This window comes from Candoia aspera, chromosome 3 (assembly GCF_035149785.1).
Source record: "Candoia aspera isolate rCanAsp1 chromosome 3, rCanAsp1.hap2, whole genome shotgun sequence".
Lineage (NCBI taxonomy): Eukaryota > Metazoa > Chordata > Lepidosauria > Squamata > Boidae > Candoia > Candoia aspera.
This window is the reverse complement of record NC_086155.1, coordinates 26,147,956-26,172,701: the sequence shown is the minus strand read 5'-3', so window position 1 is coordinate 26,172,701 and position 24,746 is coordinate 26,147,956. Positions and strand designations below refer to the sequence as shown.

At 39.5% G+C, this 24,746-nt stretch overlaps 1 protein-coding gene across 1 annotated transcript; it reads left to right on the top strand.

The window, feature by feature from the left end:
* The first annotated feature begins 7,929 nt into the window (after window positions 1–7,929).
* On the top strand, window positions 7,930–24,299 carry FAM83D (family with sequence similarity 83 member D). Its single transcript, XM_063297174.1, has 4 exons — window positions 7,930–8,426; window positions 17,698–17,865; window positions 20,494–20,618; window positions 23,238–24,299. The coding sequence occupies exons 1-4, from the start codon at window positions 7,956–7,958 to the stop codon at window positions 24,238–24,240; spliced, it is 1,767 nt and encodes a 588-aa protein (XP_063153244.1). The 5' UTR covers window positions 7,930–7,955; the 3' UTR covers window positions 24,241–24,299.
* The last annotated feature ends 447 nt before the right edge of the window (window positions 24,300–24,746 follow it).

Genomic DNA, 24,746 nt, shown 5'->3' with positions numbered 1-24,746 from the left:
TCTGCTGCTGAAAAGAAGGTTCATTTTCATAGGCTTTCATATGGACGAAAGACAAATCCCAAATCCATATGCATACTTAATATGGCATCAGCAATCTATGCTTGGAGTGTCACATTCTAAAAGCAAAAACTAAGGAAGTCATTATGCCTGGGTTCATACATGCTAAGCCAGTTTGCTTATCCATAAGTGGATAAACTACAATTGGTTGGGCTTACACAATAGATCTCATGAACCAAGGTTTAAAAACCACAGCAGTTCATACTGTACACTAAGCCAAAATCATGCTCATTTGGTTTATTTAGGTACTGGAAAGAAAAGGTACAATATCTGTTAAACAGAAGCAGTTGGTCAAAATATAAGTTTTTGTTGTGTTTCCCCGAAGTTACGTATGTTAAACATGATGTGGAATCATATCCAACGGTTCTGTAAATCAGCCTGCCTTTTGTTTCTTGCTTGGCTTTGCTGCTATGAGTGATCATATCAAGCCTATTTTTGGAAGCACCGTGCTGGTATGCATACAACTCAGTGACTCAGATGCATAATTCTGCTTCCCTGTATAAGGTTTTTGTTTTTTTATGAACCTGGTCATGGAAGTGTTACATCTACAGTGGCATATGTGCTCCTTTAAGGACAGTGGTTAGACTGAGATTCAATCTAGGTGACCTCAACAGCTGCTTCGCTGAAACCAAAAGTAAGATTAAAGAGAAGGTGTGTGTGTGAATATATATATATATTTGGTGCCTTCGAGTCAATGTTAATTCCTGGCAACTGCCTGAACTAGTCCTTGCAGTTTTCTTGGCAAGATTCCAGAAGTGGATTGCCATTGCCTGCTTCCTAGGGCTGAGAGAGAGTGATTGGCCCAAAGTCACCCAGCTGGCTGTGTGCCTAAGGCAAGACTAGAACTCATAGTCTCTAGTCAGTTTCTAGCCTGATGCCTTACCCCCTACACCAAACTGTCTCTCAAAGAGAGGTACTGAAGGAATATATAATAATTCTTTGCCTGTCTCCTGGAACATGTTGGACCAATCACTTTTGAATCATGAGTACACTGCAGAGAGAAGCCAGGAAGACTATTGAGACAAATTAAACCAAGCTAGAGAAAGTGTGCACAGCAGGGCTTTTGGAATTCTTTCCAAGTCTTAATATTAATTATCTTCTGACTCACATGACTAAGAAAGGGAGGGGGGCTTAGAATGGAGGAGTCACAACTTTCTGAGCTGCTGCCCCACTGCCTCTCCCATAGGAATGAATGAGGGAAGTTCTTTATGGAATGTTTTCCTCCACAATCCCCAATCTGATCTGGCCCATTTTCAACCCTAATCTTTTGCCAACTTCTCTTTTTTACAAAACATCCTTCCAACATTCAACTCTGTTGAAAATAAAAAGATGCCACCAATGCAGAAGTGAAAAATACTGAATTTCTAAGAACAACAAGAAATAATTTGCCACTTCATCTTATAGGAAAGTAGTTAATTTAATGCAGATTTTTTTTTAAAAGGGGGGGGGGAGAGAAGCACCGTCTGGCTGATTTACCACCTAACCTGGATAAATTGGTGGTGGTGGGGGGGTTAGAATTAAAATAAAGAAAAAGTCTTGCTGCAAAAGAATTTCCTGCACAAGAATTCCTATCCTACTAATTGAGTATCTTCAAGCATGCAAACAAAGGTGATGATGCAGAGTATACTTCTACTTTTCCCATAATAAACTTACTGGAATATGTGCAATTAACTTTTTTACAACAGGAGCTGTGATACAAAATAGCCAAGTTTACAAATGACATCAAATTTTTAAAGGGTGGCAAAACCCAACATGGACAACAAATAATCTCCAAAAGCAATTATATGCATTATCCACCCTGTCTGATGAAGACTGCCACCAAACTGCGAAGCAGAAATAACATCTTACGTAAATTATGTGGCACTAGTTGGGGTTCGGCAGTGGACATGTTGCGAGTGTCTGCACTTAGCCTGGTGTACTCAGCAGCAGAGTACCGTGCCCAAGTGTGGCTTAACAGTCCGCACCAAGTAGGGTTGATGCACAGCTGAATGAGTCAATGCACATTGTCAGTGGGACAATACGATCTATTCCCACATACTGGCTGCCTGTTCTGAGTCATATACCACCCCCAGATGTACGATGGGAAAATGCCCTCCTTAAGAATACCGGAATATTATTGATAACCCCCAGCTGCCAATACTGAGTGACGTAACCTGCCTGGAACGAAATAGGCTGAGATCTAGACATCCAGCCATTTCAACTGCTAAATCACTTGTAGAAGATGACTTCAACATCCACGATATGTGGAAACAGAATTGGCTAGAAAATTGTCCTCCACAATGTCGAAGCTTACCCTGCATCTCAGAGAAACCATCTGGGTTTGATCAGCCCCGTGCGATATGGACAACGTTGAACAGAATCTGCACAGGCCATGGTAGATGTGCTGATGTCTTTTATAAGTGGGGCAAAATGACATCACTGAATTGTGACTGTGGGCCTGAAAAACAGACTCTCCAACATATAGTGTCAGAGTGCCAAAACAGAGCCTATAACGGAGATTTTGCCAATTTCCTGGCTGTGACAAATGAAGCAAGAAGTTATATTTGTAATCTAGACACATGTCTATAATTTTATATTCTATATTTTATGTCTTGTATTTTATCTCCCGTGTTTTTATTTTATTGAACTGCGATGTGAATGTGCCATACGATAAATAAATAAATCCACCCTGAGAAAACTGAAAGTAATGCTATGTCAAAATCCTTGTATTTTCTTAAATTACCTCTATGAAAGCATCTTACGCTTTTTTAAAATCTTATTCTTGGGGCACATCAGAGTTCTTTCCAATTTCTCTTGGTGGCTTTTGAGTTTACTGCTGTTGGATCATAATGCTGGAGATGGTGTACTACTTACAGTTTCTTCCTACACTAATAGACATGTATTTTGGTCTTTCTGAAGTCTCTCTGGCTGCCCATATTTCTGGAACTGAAATGCCCCATGGGAAGAATTCTTTTAATATGTCTTTACTTCAGATTTAATGAATGGATGGGAAGCCAGGAAGGCTGCGGGTTACTGAAAAGATGATTATAGAATGAAAGGCAGGATAGTTACATGCCTCTCATAACTAGTACATGCAAAAAGAACATATCTGACCCGTAAGAATTTCACCTAAATTCTCCATCAAATAGAATGAGAAATTGTAGAAAAATGTGCTGATTTTTCTTTGTATCACTAACTCAGATTAATGTGGAAATGCAGAGTTCCTACTCACACAGATGTGCCTATGCAGATGTAAGCAAGTATGCATAGGTAAATTACACATATACACCCAAATGTATGTTGTAGATATAAACTATGGCCTCCTGGACTGGTTTAAGATTGGGAAAGGAGTACGGCAGGGCTGTATCCTCTCACCCTACCTATTCAACTTGTACGCAGAACACATCATGCGACAAGCTGGGCTTGAGGAATCCAAGGCTGGAGTTAAAATCTCTGGAAGAAACATTAACAATCTCAGATATGCAGATGATACCACTTTGATGGCTGAAAGCGAAGAGGAACTGAGGAGCCTTATGATGAAGGTGAAAGAAGAAAGTGCAAAAGCTGGTTTGCAGCTAAACCTCAAAAAAACCAAGATTATGGCAACCAGCTTGATTGATAACTGGCAAATAGAGGGAGAAAATGTAGAAGCAGTGAAAGACTTCGTATTCCTAGGTGCGAAGATTACTGCAGATGCTGACTGCAGTCAGGAAATCAGAAGACGCTTAATCCTTGGAAGAAGAGCAATGACAAATCTCGATAAAATAGTTAAGAGCAGAGACATCACACTGACAACAAAGGTCCGCATAGTTAAAGCAATGGTGTTCCCCGTAGTAACATATGGCTGCGAGAGCTGGACCATAAGGAAGGCTGAGCGAAGGAAGATAGATGCTTTTGAACTGTGGTGTTGGAGGAAAATTCTGAGAGTGCCTTGGACTGCAAGAAGATCCAACCAGTCCATCCTCCAGGAAATAAAGCCAGACTGCTCACTTGAGGGAATGATATTAAAGGCCAAACTGAAATACTTTGGCCACATAATGAGAAGACAGGACACCCTGGAGAAGATGCTGATGCTAGGGAGAGTGGAAGGCAAAAGGAAGAGGGGCCGACCAAGGGCAAGATGGATGGATGATATTCTAGAGGTGACGGAATCGTCCCTGAGGGAGCTGGGGGTGTTGACGACCGACAGGAAGCTCTGGCGTGGGCTGGTCCATGAAGTCACGAAGAGTCGGAAGCGACTAAACGAATAAACAACAACAACCTGGCACATTTAATTATCCAGTACTTCTGTTTATCCAATGTGTCATTCATCTGAAAAGAGATAGTGAGAAAATATCAGATATATTTAGATTTGTTGCTGCAAGCAAGTGGAGAACTCAGGTAAGTTTACTATAGGTAAACTCAGTAGCAGGCTAAGTGACAAAAATGCAGATTAATGTTGACTGAGCTGTGTCCTCTGGCACTGTGCCATCTGATTCAATTTAGCAAATAGAAAATACTCCTTTGCAATAACTAAGCTCAAGCTGATTTCTTGAAGGAAATTATTTTTCTTATGACACTCCTTTAGACATATTTATTGTAAATCACTTCAAGTTTTAATGGGAAGCAGTATACAAACACTTTTCATCGCTCAATAAAATAAAGTATGTATGTGACAGATGAAGGTTGTGCGTTGCTTCAGACTCTAAGGCAAAAAAGTGCTTTGGAGTGTTCATGTTGCATCTCCTGGCAATCCCATACAGCAGCTTCATCTTTCTCAGGACCACACAGCTGCTTATACAGCTGGAGCAAGAACCTGGGAAAAGATGTTCACCTTGAGGATTTGCAGACAGGGGTTGCCTGGTGTTCTTGTATACCTTGAAGCATGTTTTCGCCTTCAAATCCAAGGTAGCTTGGCAATGAGGCTTTTAAAAAAACTCTTGGAATAGTAGCTGATTATAAACTGAAGGTGGCTTAAGAGACTGTAAAGAAAGCAAATGCAATTTTAGAATGCATCAGTAGCTCTATTGTTTGTAAATCAGTGAAAGCAATAATTCCCCTTTATTCTCCATTGGTGAGATCTTACCTTGAGTTTGTTTCAGTTCTGGATACCATGCTATTTAGAAAAACTGGAACAGGTTCAGAGAAGAGCAACAAAGAGATTGAGGAGCTAGAGGCTAAGCTCTAGAACGTCTAAAGGACTTCAGCATGTTCAGGCTTGAGACCTAAATACTGAATAAGGAATATGATCGCATTCTTCAAGCAACTGAAAGATTATCACACAGGAAGCCAAGACCTGTTCTCTCTCATTCCAGAATGTAGGACATGGGATAATGCATTTAAGCTACAGGACATTATTTATGCTCCTGGTCTTTGGCATTCAGACCTTGAACTAGATGCTCATCTACCTAGCCCAAGGGAAGACCACCATTGCTATGTAAGGAGTCAGAAGCACAGAGGTGCATGAATGCTTGGCTATGCAGGGAACCATGTAGCACAGGCAAGTCTATTCAAGAGCAACCTGTAGCTGGAAATAAGGATTGATCAATAATGGGATAATGCATTTAAGCTACAGGACAACAAATTCCCATTAAACGTTAGAATGAACTAAGAAAGAGTTTGGCAATGGAACCAATTACTAAGAGAGGTGGTATGTTTCTTTTTGCTGGGTATGTTCAAGCAGAGGCTTGCCAGCCACAGGAGAGGTTTAAAACTAGATTCCTGAATTGAGCAGACTATTGGATTTGCTGGTTTAAATAACTATTTCTCAACCTTAGCACCTTTAAGATGCATGGACTTTAACTCCCAGAATTCACCAGCCAGCATTTTGGCTAGGGAATTCTGGGAGTTGAAGTCCAGACATCTTAAAAGTTACTAAGGTTGAGAAACACTGGTCTAAATGGTGCTTTCCAACTCTTTTAAGCTTCTGTGAAAGAGAATGATTCAAATTCCATAACAACATATGAAGAGCCTGACAGAACCAGGTTTATTTACTCCAGCATTCTGTGTCACACAGTGGGCACCTGGATGCATTTAGGAAGCTCTTACACCTGGACTGGAGGGAGATAGTCCCCTTTCACTATTACTTTCTACCAGCTCATTTTAAAGCACTCAAGAGATAGTAAACAACTTCCGCAGTGAACAGATAGTAGACTTTTACAGTTGATCCTCCAGGTATTTATCCGATCCCCTTTTAAAATAATCCAAATTGGCTACAACCACCACAACGAATTCCATAATTTAGGAAAAACATTAGTTCTGTTGGTCCTGAATCTCCCTGCACTTATTTTCAATGGATGGCCTCAAACATTTTCCGGGATAAAATTCCTACCCATGTCATCTATGCTATGCATGATTTTATATATCTCTATCATTTCACCCTTTACCCTCATTCCAAGCTAAAACACTATTACTGTAATCTTTCCCTGTAGGGGAGGTGCTCCTGTACAGCAGTATACTTGACTGCTTTTTTGCCATTTTCAAGCTCTATAATATCTTAAGGTGTAGTGCACTCTAATATTTTCATAGAACTATGTATGGTGTCTCCAAGATCCCTTTCCTGATCCATTATTGCTACAAACTCAGATAATCTTAATATATAGGCAGAGTCTGGATGTTTGGTACTAACATGCATCACTTTATGTATGTTTACAATTAACCTCATTTGCCATTTTGAAACCCATTCACCCACATTGGAATTTTTTTGAATTTATCATCCTGAACAGTTTGGTGTCATCCACAACATGACTACCCTCCTGTTCAATCCTAACTCCAGATCATGCAAATTTTAAATATAAATGAAAAAACACTGGTCCCAACAGTGATTCTCGGGGGGGGGGGACGGGGACGGACCATACTTTGCATATTTCACATTGTCCACTTATCTCTACTTGCTCTTTCCTGTTTTTTAATTAGTTGCCAATGAGTTTGCTCTGGTACCTTTGGTAAGGGTGTTTGTCAAGGATTTCTTGGCAGTTCAAGTACACAATACCTATGCCGATGTGCTTGTTGCACAAGCCTCTGTAGGAAGCTGTGATGAATGCCATCGTGGTCCATGATGTAAGCTGTCCCCCTTGCATGCCCTTCCCTCAAAAACTGTCCAGACAGGTGAGACAAGACTTACTTTACAGGAAGCGGTGCTGGTTCCTTTGCAATACTGTAACTTTTATTTTCTCTTTAGTAATTCTTCCAACCATTTCCCCAAACAAATGTTCAATTGGCCAATGGTTTCCTTTACTGCCCCTCAATCCCATTTTAAAAACTGGGTTCATTTCCGGTCCTCAGAACAGATGATGTTAAAAACAAGTTGCGTATTTTTATCAAAAGATTAGCCATTTTGTTCTTTGGTGGATACCTCGAGAACCCGAGGGTTCATTCATTTTGATTTTGTGGCTTATTGTGTCATCTTTGGAATTCATTCCGTTGAGATCAGTCTGCTCAGGACCGCCCTACAAATCTGTGGGTGCCGCCGCAACGCGTGTGCGGCTGCAAACGTGTATAACCACTCCGGGCTTCATTCTGGAGACAAAGAGGCGGCAAGGCGTTCAGCAACAACCTTCCACACCACTTTGAACGATCCGTTCAGGCTGCCTGCAGCTTGCTTCGTTACCTACCTGATCGCAAAACACAGCTGTTACCCACCGCGCCCAAGCCCCAGGCGCGAACGATAACTATCTATCCAGACCCAGAGCGCGGAGGGGCGGCTTTCTTTTAAATCGCCTAGATCCTCCTCGCTTTCTCGCGGGATTGGAGCGACCGCTCCCAAATGCAGCCAATCAGCGAGCCTTCCCCACCCCTGAGAGGCTAGGCGAGAGCCATTCCAGCCTATAGCAGAAGCGCGGACGCCGGTTGAGATTCAAATTCTCTATAAAGTGCCAACCCCTCCCACGCGCCCGAGTATTCCCCACGGTCTGCGTCTCCTCAAGGGCAAGGCTGGGGCCATGGCGAATCAGTCCCAGTGCCTGGACGATGCCCCTTTCAGGAGTTTCCGCGGCTGGGATCCCACTCCGCCCCCGGCCTATAGCGAGGCGCAGCGCCTGGCGCTGGAAGAGCTTGTCGCCGGAGGCCGGCCGGCTTTCCACGCTTTTTTGCGCCGGGAGAAGATGCGCGCCTTCCTTTCCGATCCTGAGATCCAAGCCATTCTGCGCGCCGCCGTGCCACCCCTCGGGGCAGACGAAAGCGCCTCCGCTACAGACCAAGCCCTGAACACCTCGCTGGACTGCTCCTCGCTCACATACTTCCCGGTGCAGTCCGACGTAGAGCCGCCCGTCCTGGAGCTGGGATGGCCGGCCTTTGTTAGCGGTTCTTTCCGAGGACTGACACGGGTGGAGACTTACTTCCAGCCCAGCTTTGGAGAGACCATCTACCCTTGCAAAGAGGCGGTGCGCAAGCAGATCCGATCAGCCAGGGAAGTGAGTAAGGGAGAATCGGTTCAATAGTCTGGCGAGAGCTGCGTTTCGTGGTGGGCAGGATTCGGCCTGGGTGAACAGCCGTAGTGAAAGTAGGCTAACGTTGCACGCAGATTAGACTCAGCTCCCTTTCAGAGTTCGTTCCCGCAGCCACAATCAACAGTTCTTGCAACCTTTAGTATTTTATAACTACCCACAAATTACTGCTCCGTGTTTGGCGCATATTTTCGAGGAGCCGCCTTAATCTTGTGTGGTTGAAGGTGCGGTGTGTGGTCATAGTAAGAAATAATTTATCTCTTTTTCTCTTGTTAGTCGATAATTTGCGGTTGTCGAAAAAGAGTCAAGCCTCAAAGCTTGAAGGGTCAGATGGGGGAAAGAACTGAAAGAGTATTTAAACTTCCACCTTAAGGCACTTACTTGCTGTATTACGTTGTAATGCATTTTGGGGGGGTGGAATCCTTAGCGTGATATATAGAAGCAGTGTAGAGATGTTGGGCTTTGTATGAAAAGAGAAACTCAAATGTCATAATAAAAGATCGGTTTAATGCAGTAATGGACAGTTGGTGGACATCTAGGTCAGTGGTCCCCAACCTTTTTTTTTTGACCCTGCAGCCCCTGTGTATGTTTATAAATTATATACATGCATTAAGATGTACATAATAAACATTCCAATTTTTAAAAGAATGTGATAAACAGATGTCAACGATCTATTTTTTTTCTGCCTCCACTCCAGTTGATGATCTTACATTGCACTTTGGAGACCAATGGTAAGTGTTTCTCATCCTTGTCAGCTTTAAGATGTGTGGACTGCAACTCCCAGAATTCCCCAGCCAGCATGGAGTTGCAGTCTATGCAACTTAAAGTTAACAAGGTTGAGAAACACTGATCTAGATTGTTGAGTTTTTATTCCTAACAGCCTCAACTAGCTTCTGTGATACAAGGGGTGTAGGTCAGCAGCAACTAGAAGCTCACAGATTCCTCATCTCATAATTTAAGGTTAAATCCTTTATGCCTGTAATTGCCAACTTGTAATTAGGACTTGTTTGACTTATTTTGGGGGTAGAGAGGTCTTTGTCATGTTGGCTGTCAAATGTGATTCTTATGCATTCATTTACTCTTCTTTGTATTATAATTGTTGTTAATGTAAGCAAGAAAGGAATACTAGCCCAATTTGAATAGAGCAGAAATCTTCAGCAATTCTTACATTGACTGGAAGCAAAGGCAATTCTTGACGAATGGAAGTATGCTGTTAGCCACCCTGAGTCAACTGGAGTTGGTCTTTGTCTAACTTAAATTTTAAAAAAAAATCACTGTATTTTCCTCCTGCTTTTCATGGTAGGTTCCTATATGTTTTGAAAATTAATCGACAGTATTGTGTGTAAATGTTGCAGAACCATCAGCTGAAGATTTTTATATTTATTGAATTTTTGTAAGTTATAAATAAATGTGATGCATGTTGATTCCCTTCTGCCATCCTTTAGTATAATTTCAGCAAGGACCATTTTTATGAACAATGCAACTATGGGTGGCTTACAACAAAACAATCCAAGATAAAAGCAATGGTCAGTAATAATAGGCAACTTGGCTCAGATTCATATCTTCTCATGGGAACTTTACATAAAACAATAACTATGATAAAATGATAACTCAAAATTCAAGTTAAAAGGGGTGATAGTATGATGAATTTAATATTGTATCCAAGTGAATGTAATGGTTGATAAATGCTTGTTATGTTTCTTCATCTGTTTAAGTTTGGATATTAAGACCTACATTTAGTTAGAAATGTAACCAAAGGAGTTGAAAAATGTCTACTTGTGCACATAATCAGTGCAAGCTCTTTGAAATATTGTGCCAGCTTTTTAGATTGAAATGACATTATTTAAATAAAGAAAAAAAAATCAAGGTTCAGTTGGCATTGTCAAAGGTCAGGGCTTTCTTTTTTTTTTAATTAAACCAGTTTTCATTATAGGACTAGCGTTTTCCCACATATTCAAAGCACTTTAAATACAATTTCTCTGCAGCCCTATAAAATAGGCCAGTATTTTACCCTAATACAAAGACAGCGTTATTTGTCTAAGGCTATCCAGTGAGTTCCTGCCTGAGCTGAGCTTAATAATTCAGGAGCTGGAAAGGTCTGCTTCACTACTCCATATGATGCATTGCACCTTCTGTAGGCTTTCTCTGTCCTTCATCTGGTTTTCTTTGGCATCTAAAGCTCTCAGCTACTCTACTTCCAGCATCCTTTGGCTTAGTTAGTGTTTGGTTTCATACATTTTTTTTCCTTTTAGCAACCTGGTATCCTTCAACTCACCTCAGCCACAGTCAGCATGGCCAAAGGCAGGAATTGGAAATGTTATAATCCAAAGCATCAATTGGTTACCAAATTATCCACTTCTGCTTTACATCTGTTACGGATAATTATTTGTTGTTTATATATGTAAAACCCCCCAAAAAGCTTTAACTCCATAACTGACCATTCCCTATCAGTAATTAAACTGAAAAATCACAGCATTTGGGAAGGGCCTCTTGCAAAGAAGATCAAAGTTATTGTTTACTCATATTGAAGTGGAATATGTGATTCTGGTTGAGGCTTCTTAAATAAGAGGCAGGATGGCCTCCATCATACCATAATGCTATATTTAGCATGGGAGGGGCCTAGTGAGTTAATTCTGAAATACTGGGTGGTAGTCCTAGCTAAAAATATTGAAGCAGCTGTACCTACCGTCTTTGGAGCTAATAAATAATGATGTTCTTGTGATAAGTATGTCTTCATGATTAATGACACTGCAAACAAGTGAGGCCATTTGTTGGTGGAATGTCTTGTTTCCTGTGCTGCTTGCCTGTTGTGTTGTGAACCAGAGTGTTATAATTAGTAGGAAGAAAGAAATTCACATTACAGAGCCTCAGTGACACAGAAATAGGAAGGGCAAATTAATTAAATGAGTACCTATATGCTTTCTTGGCTGTGATGTAAGCAAGGTTGATAACCAAAGATCAAGATACCTGAGATGGAACAAATTCTTGCAGATGACAAATATGTGTTTATTCAAAAGCCATTTATTTAATGGCCATAACTATAACATTTGACAGTGGTGATATTAATAAGCATCTTGTTTTGGATTTTATTTCTCAGTGTCATTCCACCTATTTCACCTATTAGTATTTGCCTACTGTCATATTAATCCAGTTTATTTCCCTTTAAGGATACAGGAAGTTGCTTCATACCATGCCAGATTATTTATCTTGCCCAGTTTTATATAGTCTGAATAGACACTGTGTTAAGTCATAATGTGTTTTGGAGTCACATAATACAACTGTTTTGTGAACCACAATGACTAGGTTCGTAGAACACAGAAAGCCAAAACTAGTCAATTTAGTAAACCCTGACATGTAAATATATTTATTCTCACAGTGATTCTTCAGAATATTGTATGCTACTTCTTAAGTGGCCTTTTAAAAACAAACAGCAAAATGTAGGTGCATACGTAGAAGCATCTTTTCTACTAAAACAGCACAGCCTTGAAATATTCTATAATTTAAACCTTTGTTTCAAATTAGCTAGGATGCTTTAATGTATCCATCTGTTGCCCTAGTTATTGGTTGCTATTGGGCATGGTTTTGTCCATTTGTTGGTGGTATGGTGAGGATAGTAAGGTAGTCTCTTACAAACAGCATGGGCCATCACTGACATAAGAATAAAGCTGGTGGGTTGAAGGTGGGAAGAGGAAATAAAACTTTATTAGATTTGTGCACCACCTGACTCCCAGTGACTCTGGGCAGTATATGGTGCCAAGAATAAGGAATTGTACAAATCAGGAAGCGTGCTTTGACAGGAGTAAAAAACCCATATTTATTACAGAATTAGCAGAAGACTTTGTTCCAGGATTTATAGTACAAATCTACCACAAGTTCATTTGTTGTTTGATTTCTTGTCTTTCCACTTCATGCAGCAGCTGTAATTTCTGCTATGCTTAATAATGGGTGGAGATACCAGGATGTAAATACTTCACTCAGCTGTTTTCTAGTATTTCTGGCTGTTGAGTAGTATGACACCATTTAAGGCTGATCACCTGCCATTCTGTGATACTAATGCAGCTCTTGATTTTAAGATTACTAGTCCTATTCAGAATAATCCATTGTTTACAAATGTGAATATTCTCTATATAAGATGATACTAGCATCTTTTAGACAAATATATGGTCTATACATTAAAATTCTAAACTAAAATTCCCATCATTTATAACCAAGTAATAGTGCTGAACAGAAAATATGCAATTGTAGTCCAATATATTTTGTTCAGAGGGTACAATTTAGCTGGCATTATAAGGGGAGATACTGAGGTAAGTAAGATAACGTGAAATATTCTAGGCTTCCTCTGAAAATTTCTTAACTAATTTGATTATTCTATGAAAAGATAGCACTGACTATAATTTGATTTTACATTTTCCAACTTGATACCCTCTAGAATAGTATTTCTCAACCTCAGTGACTTCAAGATGTGTGGGCTTCAATTCCCAGAATTCCCCAGCCCAGTCCACAAGGTTGAGAAACACTGCTCTAGAAGTTGATCTTCTCTAGCTCCTATCGACCCCCATCCACAGTGTTTGTGATCATGGGATTGTATCTGGTGGATATCAGTTTGGAAAAGGCTGTATATTATAAGTGTATCCATTGTAGAACAGTTATTTTAATGTGCTATTCAAACCTAATGAGGCTTGTTCTCTGGCTGCTGTTTTTTTTAGTACCAAGATTGGGAGAGAGGAAAGGAATAGAAAACTAGGGGCAGGGAATGGAATGCAGTATCCTGTGACAGGGCCTGGTTGACTGATTAGGGTCATGACAAGTTATACTGTACTTTGTGGTACAAAGTGAATTTCTGATCACCAGGAACTAGTGATTAAAGAAAGAAGATCCGCCACTTACAAGCATCCACGGTTAGCCATGATGATGACAAAATACTCATTCTGACATCACAGTGCAAGCTGTGCCCGTTCATACCTGTATTGTGATATTGCATGCAACTACTTAAGAGGTGTTTATTTGTGTTGCATATGTGTTTACTCTGCCTCGTGCCATCATTCTCGGATTCTGTTTATGAATTTCTAAAGCTGCTTGGTTGCTCTTGTTTCTAGTGAAATGCAGAAAACTTGTGTGGTGCGGAAAAATGAGAAAAAACCTCATTTTTTCTCATAGACATAATCATAGACATAAACTCTTCTTTGCACATCTTTGGATCCAGAATAATTGACAGTCGAAACTAGAAAGTAGATCCCTTTGCTTTGAGAAACATAGATGGATGTTCCTTTCCACTGGATAGCAATTTAAAAGTCAAAATCTAAAAGGAAGATTAAGAGCTATGGTGGAGTGGATGAACTCTGATTTGGTGACTAGTGAGCAGGCTATAGAGTTGTAGAATGTTACAGGTCAAGGTATGTAGAGAGTAAAGAGGATGACCTTGAGAGAGGGAGGGAAGATCCATTACCAAAGCAACAAAAAGGGAAGCATTGCTTAAGTCCAAACGATGAGGGAGGATTATTAAAACGTCTCAGACATCCTCCTTATGCACGTGAATATAAAAGAGGGAGGAGGGAAAGCACAATCATACTTGCAAGATTATGTTACTATAGCTTATCTAAATAAAAGTAGTTTTTAGTCTTCCGTGGAATATATTTCTTGGTCTGGTCTGCCTCATAGGGCACTATACCATGATCTGAAATTTAGAGTTTGTGGAAGCTTTTCTTTGACAATATACTGATACATTTATGTACATAATGTTACATAATACACAATACATTAATAACGAGTGATGTGTGGAATACAGGACTGCATAATCTTGTAGGCTTTTGGCTTAAGGTCATTCCCAGTCCAAACAGTGGGAAGGTTGCAAACTATCAAGTAAAACTTAACTACAGAGTGTGAAATGACACAACTGAATAAAAAAAGCACCCCTTTTTTTCTGTTTTTTGCTTGGTGTTGGATGACTCTGCATTTTTGTTTTAGCTTTCTATCTGCTATTCAGTGATTTGCAGAAACAATCCAAAGCCACAAATTTTATCTTTGGAAACATCCTTGGGAATTATTAGTTGTGGCAGTATGCACTAGAGATAAATGTAAGTGCTGGAGAATACAACTTGGTGCCACCTAATATTTATATTGAATATGGAATCAAGATAGGGTGTAGCATACTGCCATTTTGCATCAGATGCATATTGAAATACAATTCAGTGAGCAGTCCTAGAGCCCAGTTCTCTACAACCAATTGCCTTAACTTGATCTCCAAATCATTAATTGATATTGTTGAGTTATACAGAATCCTTAGCTACCCTTCTGTTACAGCTAAGGGATGGGGTTGCTCATATTCCATTTTAGCTGGGGAAGAGGTTTTTTTTTTTTTTAAATTTAAGTCAAGGTCTTCATAATCTTATATTACAGTATAATTTAAAGTGATATACAGGACTCAGCAAATGCAAATAATACAGCAGTATCTATATATTTAGGGGACGCGGTGGCGCTGCGGGTTAAACCGCTGAGCTGCCGATCGGAAGGTCGGCGGTTCGAAACCGTGCGATGGGGTGAGCTCCCGTTGCTCGTCCCAGCTCCTGCTCACCTAGCAGTTCGAAAACATGCAAATGTGAGTAGATCAATAGGTACCGCTTTGGCGGAAAGGTAACGGCGTTCCGAGTCGTCATGCTGGCCACATGACCCGGAAGTGTCTATGACAACGCCGGCTCCAAGGCTTAGAAACGGAGATGAGCACCGCCCCCTAGAGTCGGACACGACTGGACTTTACGTCAAGGGAAACCTTTACCTTTACTATCTATATATTCAGGTCAAATAACTTCAGTATAAATTGTCTTATGCACTCACTGTGATTGTTAACTGGATTGCTGTAATCACTTGGGGGATGTTACTTTCAGTATCCTTTTTTGACAGATTGAAACACACACACACACAGTGGAATGCACTTATTCATCTGCCTAGCAGTATTGGAATCTTGCCTGTTGAAGGACAAGCTCCATTTACTGCGGGGCAAACGCCTTTATAAAACAGATGTGGAATTCAAGTACAATTTGGACTTTTTCAAGAAAACAGAAGCTGCACGGACAGGTATACGAGAGTGAATTGGTACAATTAGTTGCTCTTCATAAAAAGTAAAGGGTAGTGGTCCAGAATAATTTAATTAACAGTATTAGCTGTCTTTATTACAATTAGAAGAAATTTTAGAAATTTTCAGTGCAAAGATGTCCTCCAGGGTCAAAAGGTTGAGAAAGGCTGGGCTAAAAAGTGGCTTTTGGATATGTACGACTCAATATGGGATGTGAATAAACTGGTTTAGCATATTGTACAAACAGGCAAATGGTTTAATTCAGTAAGCCTTGCTTCAGTTACACTTGGTTAACATGTCTGCAAACAGCATTTGAGTTTCACAGGTAACTGTCAAGTATCAAACTGGATCAAAGGCAATTCCTTTAGATTAAGACAGGAAAAATGTATTTCACAGAAGGGAACTAAACTCTGAATTGCTGTGCAGATAACACCAAGAAATGGCCACTAGATCAGATGATGGGATGTTTAGATATCCCAATCTGGGTAGTAGTGTCATCTAGAACGTATTTTTTTAGGCTTCTCTCTGCCAGACATCTGACTGAAAAAACCTTGGTGATGCAAGAGATAAAGTGCCAGAGCCAGATGTGACCTTCCTTGGAGAACATACAAATCTACTCTGCATAAGGACGAGGATTTTGTAAATAGCTTTATTCTACTATATCACTGTTAGAAAGTCATAGTGCTGTCTTGATCTAGTACAGCATCTATAAATGTACCACGATTATTAATATATGGAATGTATTTGATAAGCCCATACTGCTTTTTTTTCCCCATCATTATTCTCTTACCAACTGTTTTTCCCCTCTCCTCATGTAGGATTGGAAAAATAGGCACATTAGTGTTTCCCTCCAGCACCCAGGAATACTTGAAATTCCTCTGAGATTCCTATACAGTGCTAGTGCCAAGTTCTAACAATTTGGCATCCCTGTATGTTTATGAAGTATTCAAAAAATATGAGAAGTAACATGTAGCTGTAGATTTGTTTTTAACAGTTTTAAATCCTAAAATCCAGCACTGACAGTCCTAACAACACCTGCAGCAAGCTGGTACTTGGCCCAATTTCTGCCTTGAAGGAAGGGAGTGGAGAAAATGTTGAAAGATAGCTGACTCTGCTACAGTAACTTCTAGTGGCCACGATGAAAGTAATTATACAAGCCCTATATGTAAGGTTAATTGCAGGAACATATATTCTCAACAGAAGTAAAAAAGGAAATCTGTTTAGAATCATTGCATATTTTCTGGATTGGTCTTCATTAACATGAGACTTCCATCCCACAATTTCATTGCAGCATGGCCATTGCTGTAGATTTTGAAAGTTTAAGTTTATACATCTTGAGTGTGCACAGATTGGGGAAGGCTGCTCCAGATTATAAGAATAAATCTTTATTGAAGACTAGAGGGCAATCCATAAGAAACCAGTGGCTTCCCCACCCTCATTGTTATCCAAGTAGTTTCTTGATCAGCTAATTAGTGGGCTGCATAGGATTGGCTGTGCGCAAAGAAAGAATGGAAGCCATGATTGCCAGTGGTTCCTCCCAGCATGTAGGTTGTAGAAATAGGTTTGCTGGTAGGAAGCTCGGTGTAGCAGCTCCCCAATCTTGCAAAATAAGAATTAATGACTAAGAATGTGAATCCCTTCAGCTATAGCATTTGAAATGGGCCTCTTGACACTGAAGCAGTGTTTTCAATGCATAGACAAAAATCACCCTACATATTCCTCCACCATTTTTATTCAATAAAATATAATACAGGAGTTATGGGTGTATTTTAAAAAGTTTAGGGGATTATATGCAGGCCTGATTTATCCACATATATGAAGGTCTTGAGTTTTACATCAGCCTAGAAGAATGTAAGTTTCACACTGAAAAGATAAAGCGTATCTTATTGAAGTTAATGTATTTTTAATTCATTAGGCTAGTAGCATTAAGAGAAGAGAGATGTTCAATTACACATTTCAGTAGGAAAGACGAAAAGTTATAAAGGGAATGCCTAAATGTTTGAGCTATGAATATTCATATTAGCTAATTAGGGAAATAGCATCTAGAGTATCTGCATGGTACAAATGGAAAAGTGCTGCAGCATGGAATTTTTTTTTTCATCTTATGTTAAAGCCTCTGATAAAACGTTTATATAAAAAGTTGGACTTTGTCTGATTTTGATTTTCAAGGTTATTGCTGTGGTTATGGACGCCTTCACAGATATGGACATCTTCAGCGACCTTCAAGAAGCTTGTAGGAAGAGGGTGGTTCCTGTGTATATACTTCTGGATCAGAATTTTCTCTGCCATTTCTTGGAAATGTGCAAAAACTTGGAATTCTACCCGGAACAGGAAAACGTACGTTATGGGACATTTTTGTTTACATACACATGCACATACACGCAAGCTGATCATAGATTATTTGAACACAGCTGAAGAGAGGAGAAACTCCTTATATCCTGAACTGTAGAAGCTTCTACAGTTTTATCTAATTTTAAATGTTGCTATAGCTTGGGAATGTAGCATTTCCCCCCTCCCTTGACTAATATGTGCAGTGCCAAGTTCTTGCAGTTGTCACTATTAAATTATTTTCTGAAATAAGTCTGTTCTCTAATACTCTGATTTCACTGAAGTAATCAACTATCTTCAGTACTAATGTCATTAATAACTAAGTCATTTGATTTTAAAAATGGTATTAACACCTTCAAGAGGAGGCAGTGAACTGTCTGCCCTTAAAAATGACTGGCTCTAGAAGATCTACACTGATAGTTTTACAAGTTACCTTAAGAATCTATACCACAGAGAGTGTCACTGGTGTGTCCGTAGCTGTGGGAAATTAATCAGTAGTTAGATTATCAATAGGAGCATATATTACAATCCTCAGACGTTTGCAGAGAGAATTTGGTGTTTGTATCCATCAGATAGCTTAGAGGATTAAGGTTCTCTATCTGCTATTCTTTGTTTATTTACATTTTACAAATTCTTTTGCCTGATGAATAATTTCTGCCAGGTTCACTTCCGATTTCAATTCTCTTGTATGCAGATGATACAGCCATTTTATCTGCAACCCAGGTGGGCCTCCATAGATGCTTAGCTACTTTAATGTTCTAGGGAATGCTTTGAAATGAATTACTCAAAAAGTAAGGTTTTAGTTTTCTCTAGAGTGCTTAAGTCCCCATTAAATGGGAAATTAACAAAATACCAATTGATCAGGTTAAGGATTTCAAGTTTGTTATGGTGCATAACTTCGTATTTATAAGGATGCCCCTATTTTAGAAGCTATTCAGTCTAAGTTTCTGAAAGCCATACTTTGTGTCACTCACTCAACTTGAAATGCACTTTTTGGGCTAGAGTTTGGCTGCATTTCTGTTGGCCGAGTGACGTTACTGCTGGGAGTGAGAGGCTACAATATGCCAGATGAGAATCTATCTGCCTCCTTGGGGGTGTGGAAAGAGATGGCCTGAGACGCTGCCATCTCAGATTTTGGTTGAGTCACCTCACCCTACTGGATAGGTTTTCCTCATCCGCAAGGAGGCAGATTGATTCTGATCTGGCATATTGTGGCCTCTCACTCCTGGCAGTAACGTCACTCAGCCAAGATAAAGCCTTAATCAAACTTAAAAAGAGGATTTGGGATTTAGATTTTCAAAATGACAGTCAAATCATCCATCCCTATTATGGCACAATTGAAGGCTCTCTATTTTCAATTCCTAGCTACCTCTGTAACATCCTGCATATTTCACATAGGATTTTTTTTTTCACTTTAGCTTGAATTGGCACACTACTTATTGCAACTATAGACTAGTCTCCCATACAGCAATCATATGTGTGTCTGCTCTGATTCAGATGTTGAGTCAGTAATCCATGGATTGTTATACTTCTCATTTACCACCTATGGCATCTGGCACTCATAAACCTGATTTTCAGATATTTTAGTTGTCTCTCTGATCAAGAAATTGCAGTCTTTCTTCTGGAAGGCTTAACCTGGACAACCACTATAAAGATTGCCAAGTTTTTAGGAATAGCTATGGGTTGCAGAAGCTGGTTGATATTCTCTTCTCATCAACAATTGTTTCAGGTTTGGGGTTTTTTCCCCCCTGTATTTTAATTTTGTATTTGTATTTTGTTGGTCTGAGACCATAAATAAGTGATTTGATTTCTACCATTCTTATCTTTTATACCAGTAGTATCCCCTGCAGCAATTAAAAATGGATGGGATTTCTTGACATTTCTGCATGTTTCAGCTTCTGTGCCTATTACTAAATAAGAAAACGGGTTTGCTGTTTTGATATTGCACAGAAGCTGTAGTGGAGAAATCTGCAGTTGGAGATAAGGTTAGCATTGTCTAAAAGGATGCAATAGTTACATATCTTTTTTCTGCGCTGTCAAGCCCATTTTATTGCTTTGCCATATCAAAGGAATTGAATGGGCAAGGCACAGTTCCCTCTTTTTAACTGACAGCAGAAAGAAATCTCTAATCACGTGGAAGGAAAAAATCACTAAGGTTAATTTTGAACAGATTTAATTCTGGAACAAAGAAATGTATGGAACTCATTAGCATTCAGTGGATAAGCAAGTTCCTCCTACAATAACCCCTCATTTCCAAAGCCCATGTGAAAGTAGACTTAATAGTGCCCCAGACTTTGACATTCTATGTTATATCCCTGCATAGCCCATTATAGCCTTTTTTTCTATGTGGCTGGTTGAATAATACACAATCAAAGGCCTAATCCTATAGGTTCTGTTCTGTAGTCTACTCCTGCTCCATATATTATATAATATGACACTAGTTCTGTAGTGTTTAATTCTGTGCCAAACACACTATCTTATCTGTGTCTAGCAAATCTCTATAAAGCCTAGATATTGTTTATAGAGAAGAACTTTGATACTTATGGGTACACGCTCAGGCTTGTATCAATGAATGCTTTTTGGTTAAACACATTGCCTTGGTAATTTTGTCCAAAATTTGTGCCATTTTGAAAACAGCTTATGAGAGTCCGAACTATTGCTGGTAACACATATTATGCAAGATCAGGAGCGAAGATAATTGGGAGTTTCCATGAGAAGTTCATGCTTGTTGATGGTGTAAGAGTGACTACAGGCTCTTACAGGTAAGTATCTGTTATAAGTTATGGGAAAACTAGCTAGATCTCTTGGAAATGGGCCATGGCTTCAATAGGTGGACCAGCTTTCTCTAGTCCAGTGACCCCCTTAATTTTCCATAACCTTCCAGTTATATTCAGTGCTTATAATCCAGTATTTCAGAAGGGCATCCATGCAAGGAAAGCTGAACTTTCTCTTGGTAGATCTGAGAATAAATGTATGTTAACATTTCTATACAGAATGGGGTGTGAAAAGCATTTAAGCAAGGCTATATTTTTCTAAAACGTTCTGTTTTATATTCGTTTTTATTTTAGAAAGGAAGTATGATTTCTTTTTGGGTTTTAATTTTGATATTTAAAGTGGGCTGCTATCACTTTCTGGCTGGGCATCTCTTCTGTTTAGTTGAATCACAGATAAAATGCAATAGATTAATCTTTCCCTGTAAGGCAATGTTTCCTAAACTTTTTTCTCTCAGGATCCCTTCCCACTTTTAAAAATTATGGGGGACCCCAAAAGAGCATTGTTTATATGGGTTATATTTATCAATATTTAACATATTAAATATTTAACATATTAAAGAAGGGACGCGGTGGCGCTGCGGGTTAAACCGCTGAGCTGCCGATCGGAAGGTCGGTGGTTCGAAACCGCGCGGCGGGGTGAGCTCCCGTTGCTAGTCCCAGCTCCTGCTCACCTAGCAGTTTGAAAACATGCAAATGTGAGTAGATCGATAGGTACCGCTTCGGCGGGAAGGTGACGGCGTTCCGTGTCGTCATGCTGGAAAATGTCTACGGACAACGCCAGCTCTAAGGCTTAGAAATGGAGATGAGCACCGCCCCCTAGAGTCGGACACGACTGGACTTTACGTCAAGGGAAACCTTTACCTTTGACATATTAAAAATTAAAATTGGTGTATTCACTACCACTTCTCACAATTTTTTGATGGATTTTAATACTATATTACTTTTTTTCAACAAAGGCTGGCAAATAATTTTGATTTTGCAGACCCCTGGGAAGGATCTTGGGGGATCCCCAAGGGTCCGAGGATCATACTTTAAGAAACACTACTGTAGGGTAACAGCTTCAGCTTTTAAGGGCATAAAATTGCTTTTAAAAAGTGGAATGTGGAGAGAATGGGAAACAGAGGTTATGTTTGCATATATTTAAACTGGAGTGGTTATTGTAAAAAAATGCTGAGAAAGAGAAAAATGCACTTATGAAGAGGCTTTTTCCTTTCCTCCATAAACTTTGTTATTGGAGGACTGAGTTTCATCAAGTTAATAATACCATTAACTTGGAGTACGTCTAATAAGGACTGTCTGGCCTGACAAAAGCTTGTATTTATGCCTAGCCTGTGGGCTAGAGTTTATTCTTTACTGTTCTATTTTCAGCCACAGAGGATTCCTGTCCCATAGGAGTTCTTGTCAACACTATTAGTGCAGTGCTGGCTGACATTCTAAATATGCCCATATAGTTTTCATAAGGCTTTTATTACAAGGGCACAGAGTAGCTTTCCATTCATTTGTAGAGAAGCTTGTTTATAAATACTTTAAATCATATAATATAGAGCAGGTATAGTTTGGTTGTTCATTTGCTGAACTAAGACAAGGCAGAGATTCAAATTCACCCATGGTATGACTTTGAGCAAGTGACATTCTCTCAGCTTAATCTACTGCAGACATAAATATCTAACACATCTCTGTGCCCATTCTTCCCCAATCTCTTGCTCAAAATATGTCATTAAGCATTTAAACTGCATAATTAAATCATTCTCTTCTAGTGTAGACTTGTCTTAATAGCCATCTAGGAATCATTTGACTTACTAAGCAGCAGTGGTTAGAATTCGTGGTTTCCCTGTTAACCTATTATTTTTCCCTAGAGGACTCAAAGTATATTGAGATGAAAGTTCAAGATAGTACCAATATTTTGTCTTGTACTGCAACTGGGTTATAGGATAGGGAGCTCCTAAATATAGCCTGTCTTTTTTTTTTACCAATCATATATAGGTTGGTGAATATTGGATGGAAAACTAAACATTACCTTGCCAGCTATTAAAAAATTATAGTACTGTAATTCTATTGTTTGGAGTAAGTAGAATGCTCCCCCCATAAACAAACATGTTTCTACAGGCTGAAATTTAAGCAAAACTGGATGGAGGTGTGGGAGAAAAAGGATGTCCTAGTACAAAGATCTAGAGTTTTGTATAGACATTTAGACTGAATTGTGATAGGTGTGGAATAGATTTTAGAATGAATAGAGAATTACTAGAATAATGAAAAAGTTATGGCCATTTTCTCATAATAATTTAATTATAAGAGCCAGTTAATAAATACATCTTGCCAATTTGCATAAGGCGAATATACATTAAAGATTACTTAAAGGCATTGTTTTTAGTTCCTAATTCCTGGTTTCAATAGTTACAAAAATAGAATGGACTGGAATAATGGATATAGATTGGAGTTCTCTGGATTCAGATCCATGATCACTCTATGTTCCTGGATGAATTGGTATTGCAACCTCAACCTATCTGATAAATGGGGATGATTGTCTACTTTATAGGGAAGAGATTTTTTAATTTATTTTTAACATATAAATGTATAGTATAATATTTTCTTTTTCCATCTTTCTAGCTTCACTTGGAGTGATGGGAAGCTGAACAGCAGTAACTTATTGCTACTCTCAGGCCAAATAGTGGAACATTTTGATTTGGAGTTCCGAATCCTTTATGCACAATCTAAGCCTCTTAACTCAAAGCTGCCTCAAAGCTGCAGGACTACTGTTTGCCACGAGCATCTAGTCAACAAACTAACACCTTGCAAAGATTTTACAGTGGGTAACCTTCTGAGAGCTGAGTTTGCTAGGCTCTCAAGCACCCCAAAGAAGCTTGAAAGAGAAATAGAACAGGTTAAAGAGCTCCAAGGGGGGCGGATGAGTGCTAAACGGCCACACCTTAGTGGTGAAGAAGAATGGCATAGTGGTCCTGAGATCCTAACAAAACCTAAGGAGACTAAGAGCCAGTCCACTCAGACTGAAACTTTAGATGAGAAGCGTGCAACAACACTTTTAAATTGTGCCACACAAACTGCTATTTCCATGGTGTCAGCCACCACCCAGACCACTTCTCGATCTAGAATGGTAGGCACTCAGACAACAGTTGTATTCAAGACTTCCATGACACAGACTGACAAAGGAGATAATGTGGAAGTAGCCGTGGCTCAGAGAATACCTGATCAGAAGATTCCTGATCAAAGAATGTCCTCTAAAGAAGGGTCTCCTATTTCTAGAAAGTCCACCTCAACTTCGTCCAGCGCACGGTCACTTTCTTCATTGTCCTCCCAGTGTTCGCGGGCAAGTTCTGCTGGTTCACTAACATCCCTTAGGTCTATTGACTATTCTGTCAATCATCGGGGAGATTATTTCCGCAAACTAAATAAGGAGAGGGAATTTCACTACTCTGTCATCCGATCCAAGCTTAACCACATGGTTTCCATGCTCTCAAGGAGGGGAAGTACGGCTGAAAATTACAGAGGTTGCCATCCAATGAGATGCAACTTAAAACCTAGGCAACAGATTAGTACAAGCCTAATAAATCTTAGAGACTTTGCACTGTATACTTCAAGTGACTGCTTCTGAGAAATGCAGAAGGGGAGAGCTGATATATACATAGTTGTTGGCAAGGGGAGTTTCTCTTAAAACTGTACACTTCTGCCCACTTACTTTTTCTGTGGTATTACAAGACTTGCTCAACCTTGACTGCAGCATGGAGAAAATCCCCTTGTGTTAAGAGCCAATAGGTGGATCTAGCTTAAGAGTACAAAAGAAGGCACTCTTTATTTAATTTTATTCAATAGGGTTTGTTTTGGGTACAGCTGTTGGAGGTACGCCGAGCTTTGTCCTTGGGCCTGTTCATTTTGTGGTACCTTACAAATATTTGGGGGAGAGGGGGGACTGAATGTTTTTGTCAATACAGTTTCTTTAAAATTTCAAAAGTGCCTACAAGCTTTTTAAACCAAGGGTATGATCTAATCACAGCTAAGCCACTGTTCAAGCTTCATAATAGCTCTTCTAATAAGTATGGCCTTATCTTTAATAAAGGTATGGCAAATTTCCCACCTGTCTTTTGCTAATCTTATTATTAC

What these genes read in the sequence shown, in the direction of transcription:
- FAM83D (XM_063297174.1), top strand. Translation starts at nt 7,956, where the DNA reads ATGGCGAATCAGTCCCAGTGCCTGGACGATGCCCCTTTCAGGAGTTTC. An exon ending in AGATCCGATCAGCCAGGGAA is followed by an intron (nt 8,427 to 17,697) that starts GTGAGTAAGGGA and finishes TTGATTTTCAAG; the next exon opens with GTTATTGCTGTGGTTATGGA. An exon ending in GTGACTACAGGCTCTTACAG is followed by an intron (nt 20,619 to 23,237) that starts GTAAGTATCTGT and finishes CCATCTTTCTAG; the next exon opens with CTTCACTTGGAGTGATGGGA.